The 17803-nt window shown below is 40.9% G+C and overlaps 2 protein-coding genes across 3 annotated transcripts; one reads left to right on the top strand and one right to left on the bottom strand.

Annotated features, from left to right (window-relative positions):
* The first annotated feature begins 1829 nt into the window (after positions 1 to 1829).
* LOC109629359 (bactericidal permeability-increasing protein) lies at positions 1830 to 10596 on the top strand. 2 transcript variants are annotated; one of them, XM_020087073.2, is made up of 16 exons: positions 1830 to 1962; positions 4057 to 4164; positions 4253 to 4367; positions 4465 to 4596; positions 4688 to 4843; positions 4975 to 5038; positions 6230 to 6290; positions 6397 to 6488; positions 6887 to 7063; positions 7156 to 7215; positions 7300 to 7467; positions 7926 to 7993; positions 8098 to 8140; positions 8223 to 8286; positions 8908 to 8984; positions 9160 to 10596. In XM_020087073.2, exons 2-16 carry the CDS (start codon positions 4062 to 4064, stop codon positions 9199 to 9201), a joined length of 1422 nt encoding a protein of 473 aa, XP_019942632.2. In that variant the 5' UTR covers positions 1830 to 1962; positions 4057 to 4061; the 3' UTR covers positions 9202 to 10596. The 2 variants fall into 2 exon arrangements, with proteins under 2 accessions (XP_019942632.2, XP_069369092.1); XM_069512991.1 differs by lacking the exon at positions 1830 to 1962 and adding an exon at positions 3442 to 3548.
* On the bottom strand, positions 9984 to 15995 carry cdk5rap1 (CDK5 regulatory subunit associated protein 1). The gene is made up of 13 exons (XM_020087072.2): positions 15476 to 15995; positions 15295 to 15398; positions 15149 to 15183; positions 14454 to 14554; positions 14163 to 14373; positions 13927 to 14047; positions 13210 to 13440; positions 12968 to 13065; positions 12798 to 12853; positions 11959 to 12089; positions 11734 to 11883; positions 11319 to 11459; positions 9984 to 10378 (listed from the first exon to the last, which is right to left on the bottom strand). Exons 1-13 carry the CDS (start codon positions 15765 to 15767, stop codon positions 10229 to 10231), a joined length of 1821 nt encoding a protein of 606 aa, XP_019942631.2. The 5' UTR covers positions 15768 to 15995; the 3' UTR covers positions 9984 to 10228.
* Positions 15996 to 17803: the final 1808 nt, after the last annotated feature.

Consider the following 17803-nt stretch of genomic DNA (forward strand, 5'->3'; position numbering starts at 1 on the left):
AACCTCAGAGTTCATGTCCTTTTTTGATGATAATCCTCTTGTTGACCCTGATCTGTGTACCTGGACAAACTTCTTTTTTGCAGAAGCAATAGCAGACAGCTTCCTGTGCCAACCAGACCACAGGTGGCCTCAGTGTTCATGCTATTACTCAGTAACAGTTGTCTCTTATGTTTCCTGTTTACCTGACTGTATAAAAACCTTCTTCTTTCCCTATTCGAGGCGGTTCCACTCTGAGCACTCATGCTGAGTGTGAAACTCTCTGCAGAGCTTTCTATTAAAGACCCAAAGATAACTCTTTATTTCACATTTCCAGATAAATTTCCACCACAGCATCTATTTCATATTTTATTCCATGACCTGGGTCCTGATGAGATGTGATGCTGAATAATACATGTGCATTTCATAACGTGATAACTCAGAGTTGGATGTAGGTTGATAAATAAAATGTACCAATACTATCTCCTCTAAAGCTAGCTCAGGTTTTGTTTATATAAAATCTTTAGATGTATGCAAAGCTAAGCTAAGTTAACCATCTAATGATTATAGCTTCATATTTAACAGACACATGGGAAATTACAAAGGAGAAAAAAGAAACACGAACAATTATAAGCACTACAATGAATGGTTTGTAATACTGTTAGCAGACATAAGGGCAGTTGTTACATTGATGCACAGTATTTGCCGAAACATATTGTATATAATTCTTGCTGTTTTTTACTATATTGCTCATTTGCTATACAACAGCATCCACTGATGGACGGATAAATTATAGTAGAAGAAAAACACTTGTGTCTACTTACAATTACATTATAGATGGTTCGGAACCATGTTTAAATAGTACTTATAAATGTAATATTGTGGGTTTAAGTAAAATTGTATCATACATATATCATGTAAGTATCCTACTGCAAAATAGCTAGTCCATTTATATGTTAGTGAAGATTATGTTACATTTGACGATTTCCATTTTATTCCTATGTTTACACAACATTCATTCATTAATTAGTTATACCACTTCAACTTTGATGGTAGAAGGGGGCTGACAGAGGCGGTGTATACGCTATGGGCCGTTTAATCTAAACTGCAGGGTTTTGGATTGTGGAAGGAAGCTGAAGTAACATGGCATGACCTGATGTGAGGAGCGGTCTCTTTTGTGCTGTGTCATGCATTCGTAAAGGGGGGAGATAGCCTAAATATTTAATTCATTCATTTATTTGATTTTGTGCTGTGTTTTCCCAAAAACCTCATGATGTCATCACCACAAACTGCACAGAGGTCACATGGGTCACAGAAGCAAACCCAGAAACAAATGACTTGACCCTACTCTATGTGTCCAGAATGCTGTACCAGACACTTTTCATTTCCACTTTTGTGATGGTATACACTTAGAGAGGAAATTATAAAATGTTAACACAAGAACAGACATTTTATCCTGCAGTGCAGTTTAATAACAGCAGAAGCATAATCGTTTACCACTATTCTATAATATCTACTTTTCTTATTTGCTATTGTTATGTTTGGATGAGGTGTCATGGTGCAGGGTTAACTGAATGTGACCTGACTAGAAATCCATAGCAGGAACTGAAACGCAGATTAACTATCAGCAACTCAGCGGGAGGCAAACTCACAAAGACAAACACTTCACAAATAGTTCTTAACTATGTCAAACACTGAAAGCTGTGGCTCCACAGTTTCTAATATGCAAACGACCCTCAGATACGAATGGATCACTGTTGTTCTCTTGTGATTTTGAAGAGATTGCAGGGGAGCAGATTAGAAGCATTCAAAAGTTCTGTCAGATAGCAAATTTCCCCATTGTTGAAATCAGTGATTGTCCACCAGACGACTGCAGTTCCTGATTAGCTAAGTGAATTAGATGTCATGTGTTTCTTGTTCCTCTTTCACTTTGTCGTTTTGGCACACCAGCAGAAAGTGCCTGGTCCTGACAAACTGCTGCTTCAGGTAAGAGCGAGTGTTTCTTCACTGAGACACATTTGGTTTAGTTTGTGGAGATTCTGTAAGCTTGAGGTTTATGGATATATTTAAAGGATAAACAGATTACTTGTATTAAGGAGATGAGGTGCAACATGTTTCTCATGTATAGAGAAAAATGGTCAGTTGATATATGATTATATGACATAAACCAAATTTAACAACTAATTATCTTTTATAGAACAGATATAATGTAGAATCTTATGTGACATATAATCAAGACTAAAGACAAAGATCCTATCGTGCACAGCTATGTTCAGCCATGCATGGATCTCTTCATGTTGAATGCCACTCCTCATTCTTGCTCCACTTTTACTTTTGTTTTACTGTCCTGTTTATAACGACACAAGGGTTCTTCTTTTTTGGCAAAATGTTCTCCAGTTGGTTGGATGATTATGGAAGACTTGAGTTGTGCTTCAGGAAGTTTTGTTACAGCAAAGGGCTGCTGTGGCTTTACTTGAGGGTTGGGCACATGTGTGTGCATGACAATAAAAAAAACATCAATACAGATTATTTACTACAAACTGTACATTTGTAATTTCAAAGGCAGAATTCAATGTGTGTTGACTGATTGATGCTTGGTGGAAGGGATGTGCTTCTCCACATCTGCTTCAGTGTTCAGTGTATTTATTAGTTGAAGAGATCTCAGCTGAATACTATGGTTCCCCGCACAATGAAAAAATACAAACTATAAACTAGAGTTAGTCTTTTAACAATTTGTTCTGCTTTGATTTGACAAGCAAACTATTTGGGATACATGTGGAGTATATGTGTATTATTAATATTGTTATTATATGTGTATACATGTAAATTGTGTCATTATTGACTGTCACATTTATCTAATATTCTGTGCATTGACAATGTCAGAGTTTCTTGAGTTTTGGGATGTACTGTACATTTAGATTGAATATATATGTAACTGCTTTGGATGGATTATGACCTGAAATCTTGGTGTGTGTAATTGTTTTGGTTTTTCAGCAGTTAACCATGGCCTCTTTTTGATTAACAGCTCTTTAACACAGTTTTGAAAGGATGTGATAACCTATTGTTTATCTAAACTTAAACAATTCAACGTCTAGTACACACATGACCCACAAAGAATCAGTTTAGAGCTTCTCACTGTCTAAGATTATTTTTCTATTTAATCTATTATTCAGTCTGTTTTTTGTCTCTTTCTTAAATGGCCGATGGAGCCTTTGATCAGGGACCAGTGTCATGTGACAGTTGAGTTTTAGAGTCACAGTATGTGCTGATACTTGTGTATTACAGCTGTGTCTTAAAATGCAGATACATGCAAGTACATCTTTCAGAAGTGAAACAGTTAACATTTTGTAAAGTGATTCACAAAATCCCACTTGAAATGGGAACAAATGTTGAACCTGGCGTTTAATGATTTTGACCTAATTAAATAAAACTGCTCTCTCGTCTGCTGACTTATGAGCAGTCATGTGATTTGTCCTGCAGCTCTGACAGTCAGCTCTTTCACCGACCTCGGCTGAAGCAGGAGTCATGAACACAAAGCAGTGGTGGGAACTAAAAGACATTTGATCCTTTAGGTGCTCCACACAATAACTTAAAAAATGATATAGGATATTTGCTTGTATTGTAGAATCGATCCATTGTTGTGTTGGTTTATAAACTCTATATTATTTTTACAAATCTGAGTACTCCTCCCACCATCGACCCAAGAATGCTTCACTAATCAAGTTAAGTGTCTTTAAATAGCGCAAAAAACTAATAGGCGGCCGATTGTGTCGATAATATTTATCATAGAGAATAAATGTTGCTATTAGTTAGAGCAGAAAGAGCTTTCCCTTTGAAGTAAGTAATTTGTGATATGGTCCTCATCTGTGAATGGTATATTTCAGTGGAGAATAAGGAAGCAACTTGTAGTATTAAAATACAAATAGTCCTCTCGATGAGGTAGTTAATTAATGCAGTTCGGTTCTTCTCACAGAACAGCAAACATGTCGACCACACAAAAGCAGAATCTGTCGAATTTATGAGGCAGCTTCATGCTCAAAAGACTTTTCTGATGATCTTGTCCTTCTCATCTCAAAACAGTCACGATGTCCCTGCACTGTCAGCTCATGCTGGTGCTTTTCATCGCTGTGGCCTCAGCCACCAATCCTGGAGTAAAGGTCAAGCTAACAGAAAAAGGCCTTGAATATGGTAAGGTCTGCAAACGTTAACTGTTTTTTAGTTTGTTTTTAAAGCACAGATCCGCTCAGTTTCATCGTTAAAAATGTTCTTTTTATAGGCAGACAACTGGGCATGGCTTCAATCCAGCAGAAACTCAAGACCATCAAAGTCCCAGATATTTCAGGGAAGGAGAGAGTGCCTCCCATCGGCAAAGTCGAGTACAGCTTGTCACAGTAAGCTCCTCTCAACACTCAGCACGCCTGGAAATTCTGTTAGAAAATGTTTTTTGAAGCCAGGCGCCTTCACAAACCAGCGTTTTGTTGATTCCAGTATGCAGATAGTGAAGTTGGGATTACCCAAGTCTGCAGTGGATCTTGTGCCGGGGACTGGCATCAAACTGTCCATCAGTAACGCTTACATCAGTCTGCATGGAAACTGGAGGGTCAAGTATCTCCGGATAATGTAAGTGAGAAAACATCTCCTCCTTAAACGGATAAATCTGTTCTGTGATATTTCTGCTGCAACAGTGTCTCCTTCCTCTCGCTCTCAACAGAAAGGACAGCGGCTCATTTGACCTGAATGTGAATGGACTCACCATCACTTCAAGCCTCGCCATCAAGAGTGACGAGACAGGCCGACCGACAGTCAGCAGTGTCTCCTGTGTGGCCACTGTGGGCAGCGTGAGCATCAAATTCCATGGTGGCGCCAGGTAAAACGAACCCTGACGTGCAGTACTGTTGGAACCGTGTGAGGGAATGACTGTGATTGATCATTTTCCAGTTTTAGCTGTCGGGCTTTGTGCACTGCACACATAACTCCTGTGGTGGCTGTTTCTTTCAGTTGGCTGTACAATCTTTTCAAGAACTTCATCGATAAGGCTTTGAGAAATGCACTGCAGAAACAGGTGAGGGGACACCAGCCTTTATTATTCCCACTGGAAGGCCACCCTCTTTCTCTGAGGTCATATTCAGTATCTCATTCCACCACTAGATGTCCTCATGACAGCGGCTAAAAGGTCCTAACTAGGAAACTCCAGTGAAGACTTGTTATTAAAGCTGCTCAGAGCAGAGTTTGCTGCCAAATTCCTTAAGCACAAACCCAGCCAGTAGTGTTGACTCAGACCCGAACTTTAACAGCCACTTTAACACAAAGTCAACATATTACCACCTTAAGAACATATCAGGATAAGAGGACTTTTGTCTCAGCAGAATTCAGAACAGAATTCAGAACTTATCCATGCATTTATCTTCAGCTGACCTGACTATTGTAATGGTCTCTTTAAAAAGTAGACCATAAAGCTGCAGCTCCAGTCCTCAATAACATCAATAAAAGTGGATCATATCACTCCAGTTCTGAGATCTTTACACTGGCTCCCTGTCTGTGAAATAACTGACTTCAAAATACTGCTGTTTAGGGTCAGAATGAATTCTGGGTCTCCTGCTACTTTATGAACCATCCAGACTCTGTCAGGTTGTCTGGAACAGGTCTGCTTTCTCTCCCCAGTCCAAACTAAATATGGAGAAGAAGCATTCAGTTTTTACACACCAGATACGTGGAAGAGAACTGGAGCTGCAAATGTTAGTTCTTTTAAATGAAGGCTGAAGACTACGGCCTTATACTAAATCAAGTAATTACTCACTTCTTACACTGCACCGTTACTTTTATTTCTTATTTTATATATTTCATTCTTTAATTCAATTTTGAATAGGTTTTTTAGTCATTTGTTGCTTTTACAATTTGTCATGACGCCTTTATTATTTTATGCAGAGCGCTTTGAATTGCTTTGTTGAACTATGCTCTACAAATAACCCTGAAAGAGAATTGACGTCGACACTGTTGCTATGGATGACATCATGCTTTATGACTGGACCTACTCAGTATGTCTACAATGAAAGTACAAATACATTCATGTGGAAATACAAGTGAAAGTCCTGCATTCATAATACTATACAAATTGGATAAATGTGCGTTAAGTATTGGGCGTAACAGAAAGGTTTCTGCAGTGTGAGTGACACATTATCATACCTCGACATGAGAGTGTTACTACTGATGCATTGATGAGTAATCTGCATTCTTCTGTTCTCTCTTGTTGCAGATCTGCCCTCTGGTGGCTGATGCAGTAAATGACTTGAACCCTCATTTGAAAACACTCAATGGTAAAGCACTCCATGAGAAAACGACTTGCACCAAAACCCATTGATGTCAATAAATGACACGTTTCATCAATGCTGAATAAACCAGTGACTCTCTTCTCCACTGCAGTTCTGGCCAAGGTGGACCAGTATGCAGAGATCGAATACTCCATGGTGTCATCGCCCACAGTTTCAAAGTCTTCAATAGACTTGAACTTGAAGGTAAAGCCTTTTAATGACCCCCAGTTTCTGCACACTAATATCGTTTGACATTTTACAGTCTGAACATCATTAATATTAAGAAAACAAAAGTGCTTTGTATATATTTTTTTCAATATTCTTTCTACAAAAAAGGCCACATATATTATCAGTAGGTTTGGCAACCTTGATCACACACATTTATTGTTTATAAATTCCAATGCAATGGATTTTAAAGAATTAGTTCCGATAAAATAATGCAAATGATGTTTAAAGTGAAATCAAAATCACTCCCAGACTGCATATAAAATATTTTCCATACAAGAGAGCAAATATGATCACTGTACAAAAGGCCAAAATAGGGAAAAAGAGAGATGTTAAACCTCGACTGCAATTGTTTGTGTTCTTCTTCTTTCCTTTAGGGGGAGTTTTACAACATAGGGAAGCATCAGGAGGCTCCGTTCTCCCCCACAGCCTTTTCCCTGCCTCCCCAGAACGACGACATGTTGTACATGGGCATGTCTGCCTACTCTGTCAACTCTGCTGCCTTCGTCTACAACAAAGCTGGAGCCCTCAGTCTGTACATCACTGACGACATGGTGAGCGGAGCCCTCAGGTCTCCTGATGGTGTAATGAATTCACATTCTAAAGCCTCCCACTGACTTTAAATCCTCTCCCTCTGTCACAACAGATCCCGCAAAGCTCTCCCATCCGACTCAACACCCGGACGTTTGGAACCTTCATCCCTGAGGTGGCAACACACTCCACTGCATTGTAAAGAGACACAACCTTCCCTGGCTATTTGTCAACTGTGTCTCTTTATTTTTTTTTTTAGATTTCCAAGCGTTTCCCTGGTCTGATGATGAAACTGCTGGTTCAGACTGTGAAAACTCCCGTAATCACCTTTCAACCTAACAACGCCACCACTCAGGCCAGCTGCACGGTGACAGCCTACGCCATCCAACCCAACAGCACACTTTCCCCTCTCTTCATCCTGAACTTGGTAAGTTATGTTCTTTTTTCCTTATCTCATTTAAGAGCGTGGTGTTTCAGTTTGAGAGCAGGACTTCACGTTTCGATTTTGTAAGGCTTGCACTCGTACTCACATAGCCCCTGCTTGTGCTTGGATTTGCTCTCGCACTCAGATATTTGGTGCTTGGATAGATTTCCTGTGGTACATTTTCCCCTCTTCTCACGTTCACGGTGCTTCTGACAAATGAAATCATCTGAGGGCAAGCGCACAGTTTGAGCACAAGCAGAGAAAATCTAGACACGAGCAGGGGCTATTTGAGCATGAGGGTTTTGAATTAAATACATACGACATTTGAACTTGAAATCCATTCATCCTGCTCTAAAATGTAAAGACAACGCTCTACATAGCAGGTTACACAGCTGGCATGAAAAGCCGTGTTGGGGTTCAGAAAAACACTGACGCTCGACTCACCACATTGTGTTTTCCAGGAGACCAGTGTCAGCGCCCAGGTGTTTATCAGTGGCATGAGGGTGGCTGGAGCTGTCTCCCTCAACAAGTGAGTTAATGAAAAAACAGAACGTGTTCTCAGAAGAGAGAGACGGGGCCAAAAGGTCCTTGTAGAGATGAACATCACATTCTAATTGTGCCTCATTTGCACAGAATGGATCTGACCCTGAGGACCAGTTACGTGGGAGAGTTTAAGGTGAGAGATGCATAGTAACACGAGTCACAGTGTGAACCGTCAGTGCCTACTTTACAAACTAACCCTCACCCTGACCCTGCAGGTCAGATCCCTCGACAACATCCTGCAGATGGTCCTCAAAGTCGTAGTGATACCCAAACTGAATGGTGAGTTTTAGCATTTTCAGTCTGTGCTCTAAATGAACTTGAGGCCACATCAAGTACTTGGGCTATTGAATGCAGATCAGTCCCGAGCACAGAGTTCAGGGGTCATATTTGAGACTTTTAAGAGTCTACTCCAACATCTACTTAATACCTTTATGTTATGATGAATATATCAGTGGGTTCAGACCTTTTTGTCTTTGCCAACACCAGCCCTCATCTTCCTAATCTGTTCTTTTCACAGTTCTAGATGTTAGAACGGCAAACTCAGTTACCTTCTTTAAACAAATATTTGTTTTTGTAGAAAAGCTTTGCACACTGACAAGGTCTTTAGACTTATTTTCAACATTTTTACTGTAATTATTTAGCACTAGTTTAAAACTAATTAATACTCAAATATTTTCTTATTATCCTCTTATGTAAAGCACTGAGCTGTATTTATTGTATGAATTTTATACTGTATTATAAATGCAACATAATATAGATCATATCTGTACACACACACACACACACACACACACACACACACACACACACATATATATATATATTGTAGAATCATAATAATGCTCGTCACATTGGAGTTCTGTGACTTCTTTATATAAATGTTGAAATGTTTCTCCACAGTTCAACTTGCGAAGGGATATCCACTTCCTGCGATTGGAAAGATGAAGCTGGTGAAAACTCAGCTTAAGGTCCTGAAGGTCAGAGACGTGATGTTTTCTATAAAACTGTACCGTAATGTATTATATGACAGGAAATGAATGAGAGCTGGTGTGAGATTAAGGACTTGAGAGAAAACCACTTAAATATCTAAGTGATCAACAGAAAAGCTGTCAATGACTGCTGCTGCTGCTGCTGTGTTTTATTTTCCTGCAGGACTACATGCTGATTGGGACAGACGTTCAGTTTACAGGTTAAACTGCATTCTTCAAAACTCCCACGATTGCTTCCTGAACTGGAGCACACCACAGGAAAGACTACAACCAACTCACTGACATTTTTGAAGAAAGAATTTCTCTCACTAACCTGAGAAATGTTGTCACTCAGGTTTTTTAAATCTTTGTATTATTTTTTAATTTTAAATAATTCTGCACAGTGTTTCCCTCATGAGAGCAGTGAATATTTTCCACCACTGCAGTCCTGTCACAACAGGCAACATTCTGCAGGAAGACAGTGTCCCCTTATTGAAATGCTCCTTCACAGCACTTTCTGTTGCTGACAAATTCAATCTCAAAGTTTCTCTGTGACTCACAGAGCGATTGTACAAATGTGCTGATCCATGATGTTTTTTTAAACCGGTTAAAGGTCCAGTGTGTAAGATTTAGGTGAAAGGGATCTATTGGTAGAAATGTAATGCAGAATAATTCTCATGATGTTTTCACTAGTTCGTTTCATCTAAATTGTATGAATTGTAGTTTTCTTTACCCCAGAAAAGACCTTTTATATTTAAATACTTTATACATAGAGGGGACCCTCTCTACAGAGGCCGACATGTTTTTTACATTAGTCCAGACTGAACAAACTAAACACCTTTTGAGTTTTTATGACAATTAAATACTACCACAGGTTCTTCTTCATGTTTGGAAGGAGAGGGTGAGGTGAGGGGTGTTCAGCTGCAACATGACATTTCAACACTAAATATCACTAAATTCTACACACTGAACCTTTAAGAGAACCAAAAAAGATAAAAGTCCATGACATCAATCAAACTTTTGTTTTAATTCACATGGTCCAGAAAGTTTCAGTATCCTGTGCAGTTCAATATGTACATACACATAGACGCACTGACTGTATAAATAACACCTTACAAGTTTTAGTAGCTCATCAGAGCAGTCCGGTGTGACTGTAGGATGAGCAAAATGTCTGTGATGTCCTCAAACGAGAGAAGGAGAATCATGTCTACTAAAAAAGAAGAGTAGGTTTCCTGTGGCATCACCTGAGTCGATCAGCGGCAGGTTTCAATCATGGCCGTGTCCGAGGCCACGTGTTCATGGACCTGGTGCCTCGTCAGAGTCTCACACTGCTTCGCTGAGCCTCTCAGGGAGCTGAGACTGAGGGCTCGGCCTCTCAGGCTCTGGGAGTTGGCCGACGATATCTACATCATTAAAAACACATATCGTCCAAACGTAAGTGACAGAATAATGAAATCTGTAAAAACACAACATAACACATTCAGACTGTCAACATGATGTCACCCTGCCACTGACAGAAAGTATTTTTATTTTCACCTGTCCCTTTGATTTCATGGTTGATATATTTCCCAGATAGACATGGATTCTATATGATTCTAATAAAGATGTGCTTGGAACTGAACACCTGGATTTCCAGATATGATTCATTTTACCATACCAACATTTTTCACCTTCAACTCATACTAACAGAAATTATTTTAAAAACAATATAAACAATATCAACATAAACTCATTATATACACAATCTTATTAAGTTATTAAGTGAAATCTTGGCTTTAAATCTGAAGTATTTTTGCAAAATAATTAATTAAATACTCATGACTAAATAGGCAACAATCAAAGTTTTGAAAATTATAATTACATTATTATGGTGGTGGCTTCAGTTTGATCAGTTTTCTGAGTGGTTCTCATGAAGTGATTATTAATTTCAAAACATTTACTGACAATTAAACTCCTTTTTGAACGTGTAACATTAAAGTTTACATTACATTTTAAAATGTTTTTAATTATGTCATGTACAGATACATGAAACTCTGAAATAATCCATATTTTTAAATAAACATGTGTATTTAATTTTTACAGATTTCTCTCATTAACATAACCATTTCCACAATCTGCAACCAATCAGGTGTCAGGACTGGATCCTGATTGGTGCACAGAAGTGCAAGTAGCCACGTCCACTAACCAGGAAAACAGGAAGAAATGAGATACATTTCAGTGGATCATTTTCTGCCACTTATTAGGCAGCATGTACACCACTGTTGATACGTATGTGATCATTTAATATCCATCACGCTCTAATCTGGAGAACACCTAAAAATATCCATACGAATCAAACCCTACCTTCACGAGCACATAGTCTCCAGCGTTGATCGGTGCAGCGCTGGATTCTGCAGCCTGAACAGACACATCCTCTTTGGGGAAGATCACCTTCACGTTGCCCTCAGTTCTCCCACACAGGTCCTCGGCTGATCTTTTACTTTCCTGCATCAAAGTGGAACACAGAGATGAGCAGTGTTGCCTGGTAACAGGTTACAGTGGTACACTACAGTGGTAGTGGATGACTACTTCTACCTATGAGCAGTGTTAATTCCAATTTCTGTATTAGATGTTCAAATATTTAACATAGGTATAATATCCATAAATACAGTAGGTATGCTATATCTAAAGCAACATATTAAAGGGTGAACTTTGCACTGCTGTGTTGAACCCCCGCTATGGTTGAACCCTGTGAGCTGATCATGTGTGCAGTACTCACTCCCTCCACCAGGACCAGCTTTGTGCTGCCGACGAGAGCAGCGTTGACCCTGGCAGCTTCCTCCCTGAACACACTGATACACTCCTCCAGCCTCCGCCGCTTTACCTCTGCTGGCACGTCATCTTCCAGCCGATGGTGGGCGTGGGTTTTCTGAGTGGGACAGTGGAGACTTGACACTAAATCTTTTCTGGTGTAAGTTTACATCACAAGGTTACAGGAGCTCACCTTCCTCATGCTGTAGGCAAAGAGGAATCCCACGTTGTAGCCCACCTCTCTGATCAGAGACAGAGTCTGCTGGTGGTCATCCTCCGTTTCACCACAGAAGCCCGAGATGAAGTCGCTGCTGAGACCCACCTCTGACAAACGCATTTTAAAGTTATTACTCGCCAGGAAAACATCAGGCTCTTGTTGGGAATGCAAGGATTATTTTACCAATACAATTTCAGGGAAAAAAAGAATCAGAAATCTGTGTCAGTTAGTCTTCACGCTGCCAGTTGAAACCCACCTATGACATGTATATGTAGGGTGATTGGGGTTTTATTTAGAGTTAATAATTAATACCAGGATCTTAATTCCAGCAAACAAGTCTAAAGTATTATACCTAGGTACAGTGCATTTTCTCTTTTAATGGTAAACTGCATACTTTAACATCTGGAGGGGCAACTCTGACCAAGTTATGTACAGATCTTTACTAAGTGCAGGACAGCTTCATCATCCTGCCTCCAAACCGGCGATAGGCAGTGGCCGGAGGCAGAATGTTTTTGGGTTTTCTTTCCATCTGTATATACATCCTCAATATCCCAAGAATATCTCAAGAGAATTTCATTAAATTTGGTACAAACTTGGTCTCAAGGATGAACTGATTAGATCTTTGTATTCAAAGGTCAAAGGACACTGTGACCTTGTGAATGTGATATTTAGAGAATTCTTTCAAACTTGGCACACAAGTTCACTTTTGATGGTCAAAAGTCACATGTCTGGATGACCCTTTAATTTATTAAATGCTGATTTATAAATCAATAAAAATAAGAGGTGGAACACATAAAAGAAAAAAGATAACCTACCTGGGATAATTCTCTTAATGTTCTTCACCAGATCAAGATAAGCTTCTCTTGTGTAGCTGTAATTTGATTTAAAGAAAGACACTTTATTGGAGTGCTTTTTTAAGAGGTTTTACAAACGGCTTCACAAACTGAATTGCTTTGAGTTCAGTAAAGGTGTAGTGGTCTCTTACCCACGTCGCATTGCTTTCAGGACCCGGCTGCTCCCGCTCTGGGCTGGAAGGTGAATCTGATTACAAATGTTCTCTCGCTCCGCAATCAGGTGCAACACCTACAGCAGCACAGAAAACAGTAAGTGAGCTCCAATCAGCCAAGTTAATATGGGAAATCTACACAGAAACAGGCGATGAAATGAATCTTGTTTTTTTGTCACGTGGGCTTTAGAGAATGTGTTTCCAGCAGCAAAAAAGTGCACCTCATCAGGAAAATCCTTGGGATGAGGGGAGGTGAATCTGATCCTCATGTCCGGATCGATGCGTGACACTAGGTCCAACAGGTCGGAGAAGCGCAGGCCTCCCTGTTTTGTGCGATAAACGGTCTTAAAGCCCCGGCTGAGCGTGGTCAGGTCAGAGCCGCAGAACTGCTCCTCTGACGTGTCTCTGTAGCTGTTCACATTCTGACCAAGCAATGTCACCTCCTTCACACCCTGAGGAAAACATCCACCACACGAAAACTGGTCAGGACAAACTGTAAACCAATCCTAAAACATTACGGTTATGATACTGAACTTTTAATCAAAGCTTGTACTGTGCAGACAACAGATTTTTATAGAACGTGTTGAAGATATAAGTCTTAGACCATTACTCAAAAATATAATCTACTTCTCTCTTTTAGAAAGATAGAGTAAGGTGCCTTATATTACTGTGTTGATGTTGGAAGTGATGCAAGGACAATTGTTCAAACAAAACTTTATTTCTGAGGACATTCATTTCTAAATAGCATTTCAGTGTTCCCTAAAATATAATGTTATTAATATCTAATAGTCTTTAGACCTTAGTTATAATTGAGGAGTTTTACTTAAAACACCATCCTGACTCGCCCGCCTATATTAATATTACTATCATACTTATCATCTTACTTTTTTAAATCAAGTGTAGGGACACGTGACAGTAGCACTGAGGTAATAACTTACCTGGTCAGAGAGCATTCGAACTTCCTCAAGGATGGAACTAACAGGTCGACTCCTCTCTCTGCCCCGAGTGAAGGGAACAATGCAGTAACTGCACATGTTGTCACAGCCTCGCATGATGGACCTGATCAGCAGAGGTGACATGATATAAACACAGTGTTGCCTTAGAGAATGAGACCAACTTCCTCCCAAAGCATTGTTGTTCTGTAGTAAAAAAAAAATAAAATCCATATACTCACACAAAAGCACTGTATCCTTGAGGAGCCACGTGGACAGGCATGATGTCAGCGTAGGTCTCCTCTAAGGACAGCAGCACGTTGCTCGCCTGATGACCTCCATCAGCTACCGTCAAGAGGCGGGGAAGGTCCCGGTAGGCGTCCGGGCCGGCGAGAACATCTACCAGTTTCTCCCGCTCCAAAAGCTCGGTCTTCAGCCTCTCTGCCATGCAACCTGGAGACACATACCTATTACTATGTCTTTGTAGCAGCTGCAGGACGTGAACACGAGTGTTTATCTGTGGACTCGCTTACCTAAAATACCGATTTTCATCGGTGTGTGGCTCTTCAACCGTCTCCTCTTCATAGCTGTGAGTTGTTGTAATCGATTCCAAATGGTTTGTTCAGCTTTTTCTCTGAAGAAGAAAAGAGTTTTAGTATCTCTGTTAATGAATGCATCAAGATAGATTCTTTATTGTCACTGTATATTCAATGAGTTTAGACGCACATGAAATAAATAGTAAGAGACAATAGAATATATCATTTATATAAGGTCCAGGTCCTTTCTCCCACAGTCCATAGATCTGATGTTTAGTTCATTAGAGACTAAATTGCCCATGAGTATGAATGGTTGTTTGTCTCTGTATGTTGGCCCTGACATGCAGGCGACCTGCTCAGGTTGTACCCCACCTCTAGCCCAATGTTGCCTGGGTTTGGCTCCAGCTCGGCCCTGACCCTCAAAAGGATCAGTAGTATAGATGTTGGATGGATGGCTACAGATATAACGTGTTTAACTACAAAGAATCTATTGCAGTTCATTGAACTTGAGTTGTCAGAAGTTAAACAGCATGTCCGCAGCTCTAGGTCGGTTTTCAGATGGTACAGGTTGGGTAGTAGTTTCTGGGGGACACTGATGAACCTCAGAGTTCTCAAGAAGAAGAGAAGCTGTATTCATTCATTTATTCATCCATCCATCCATGACATGAGTCATGAGTTAGGTCTTGACTTACCTTATAGAGCACGTCACCAGAAGCACCACATCTGCCTGCAAACACAATCCCAACTTAGTCAACCTGTGCGGATCACAGTGATATTACTGTAAAGAATAGATTTTAAGATGATTCAAGTTGTACGATTACAACCTGAGCTCTTTTACCTGGTTTAAATCCACCGTGCGTTGATATCCCTTCCTCTGCAGAATGGACCAGGCTATCTCTGTGTCGTTCACGTTCATCTGACAGCCATAGGTTTCAAAATACACTGGAACAAAGCAAAAGCCCAGATTATCATCGGTCCCACAGACGATCAAAATGAACCTGGCTCCAAATGAGACTCACCTTTCCTGGAATCCCCCCCCACCAGGTCCTCAGAGAGATACCCAGAGGAGACTGAGAGCTCTCCACGTGCAGCACGGGTCTGGTTCACAGAGGCTGCTCTGATGAAATCATGGAGACTGGGACCAGAGGACAGCTGGGTCCTGGACGTGTCTCCGGTGGCTGTCCCCCTGTCTCTGGAGGTGACGCTGGGTTTAGCTCGACCAGAGCAGCTCCTGTGTTGGGAGCAGCTGACAGGTCTCCAGCGTTGTGGAGAAGTGAACAAGGGTCTTACAGTCCTGAGGAAGAGCTCCATGGTGAGTTAGCTTTAGCACAACGAGCTACAGCTGTCAGCTCTAACAACCCAGCGGGTAGCTGCAGCACAGGTCTGCCATAGTGTCCCGTGTTGTCCCAAACTGTAGGAGTTACTGTGTGTGAGCTGCATGTCACACTGTGAGCATGTCTCAATGTCAAGAGGACTACCTGCCTTCTGCTTCTTCTTCTGCTGCTGCTGCTGCTGCTTCTTCTTCTGGTGTTTATTGGTGGTAAACCAGCTTATAGGCGCATTACTGCCACCGTCTGGACTGGAGTGTGGAGCAGTAAATTGGCAAACTAAATGAAAATGTAATTCTTTTCTTCTTTTCTGTTTCTCTTAAGTAGTTCATTAGAAGAGTGTGTATATTCCTTGATGTCCATCCGAAGAGATGTTCTAATGTAATATTTTGCTTCTTTTTTTTTAAGTCCTAATATTAATTCCCTTCTTTGTTCATTATAATTGCTACACTCAGCCAATACCATAGACAGAAGAGGAGAATCTCCCCTTTTCTGCAACGTATGGTGCATAACTGAATGGGGTTGTGGATCCGGAAAATCTAATTTCTTCTTATTAACCCAGTTGCCCTGAAAAAACAAAAACTTTTAAAACACACATCTCCTGATTTCCTCAGTAAAAGGTAAAATGACCTGCATCAGTGTGAGCTGGAACCCAAACATGATGTTGATACCTGACTCCTGCAGACTGTTTACAAATTGAACATTATCCAAGACAATATCCTGTCTACATTCAGATTGAATGTTCTTAATACTCTTCCACATTGCACCATCACCAGCAAATAGAGTTACTCTAATATATATATCTTTTTATATTCCTGACTACATCGTTTATCATATTAAAAAATAATAATGGGCTACTAACACTGCCCTAAGGAACACCACTTTCTACTTTATAACATCACCTAAAACCCCATTGATTTTAATTATTCGTTTCCTATCAAATAAAAACTCTTTCACCCACTGATACACTCTTGTCTTTATTCCCAGTTGATGTCATTTAATAAATAGCCCTGCTTTCCACATCGTGTCATATGCCTTTTCTATGTTAAAGAAAAGTGCTAACACAGTTTCCTTTTTAATCTTGGCTTTTCTCCTAACATCTATGAGGCACACTATAGGGTCCACGATACCTCTGCCTCTTCTGATCCACTTTGTTAATTATGTATCAAACCTTTAGTGTCTAAATTAGTCTGTCATTTACAATTCTGTTCAAAGCAATTGGTCTATAATTACTACAGGTACTCCACTGTCTATAATTACTACAGGTACTCCACTGCCTCTACTGCTTCTCAGAGCAACAACCCCCCACCTCCCCCCACCACCCTCTGCCCCACACCACACCCGTCACCATCTCCCCCCACCCCTCCGCTGGCTTTCACCACAGACTTTTTCACACCTTCCACCCCCGGGACATCCTCACATCACCCACAGTCCCCCACCACCACCACCTCCTGCAACACACACCTCTTTGCATCACCCTCAAACCCACCACTGACATCCCCTACCCTCCAGTCTGGACTACACATCACAGCCAGCCAGGTGAGGAGAGAGCTGGAGAGGCTCAAACAGAGGAAAGCTGCTGGACCGGACCTCATCAGCCCTCGTGTGCTGAAGGCATGTTCCAGCCAGCTCTGTGGAGTCCTCCAGCACCTCTTCAACCTGAGCCTACACCTTCAGAGAGTGCCAGTGCTCTGGAAAACATCCTGCCTGGTCCCAGTGCCCAAAAAAGGACGTCCTGCTGCACTGGAGGACTACAGGCCGGTGGCACTGACCTCTCACATCATGAAGGTCATGGAGAGACTGGTATTGGCACACCTCAGACCGCTGGTGTGCCCATCACAAGACCCCCTGCAGTTTGCATATCAGCCCCATGTTGGGGTTGATGATGCAATCATCTACCTGCTGCAGAAGGCCTACTCCTCTCTGGACAGACCCAACACCTCAGTCCGGATCATGTTTTTTGATTTCTCCAGCGCCTTCAACACCATCCAGCCCAGACTGCTGAAGGCCAAACTGGAG

This window comes from Paralichthys olivaceus, chromosome 2 (assembly GCF_024713975.1).
Source record: "Paralichthys olivaceus isolate ysfri-2021 chromosome 2, ASM2471397v2, whole genome shotgun sequence".
NCBI classification, from domain to species: Eukaryota; Metazoa; Chordata; class Actinopteri; order Pleuronectiformes; family Paralichthyidae; genus Paralichthys; species Paralichthys olivaceus.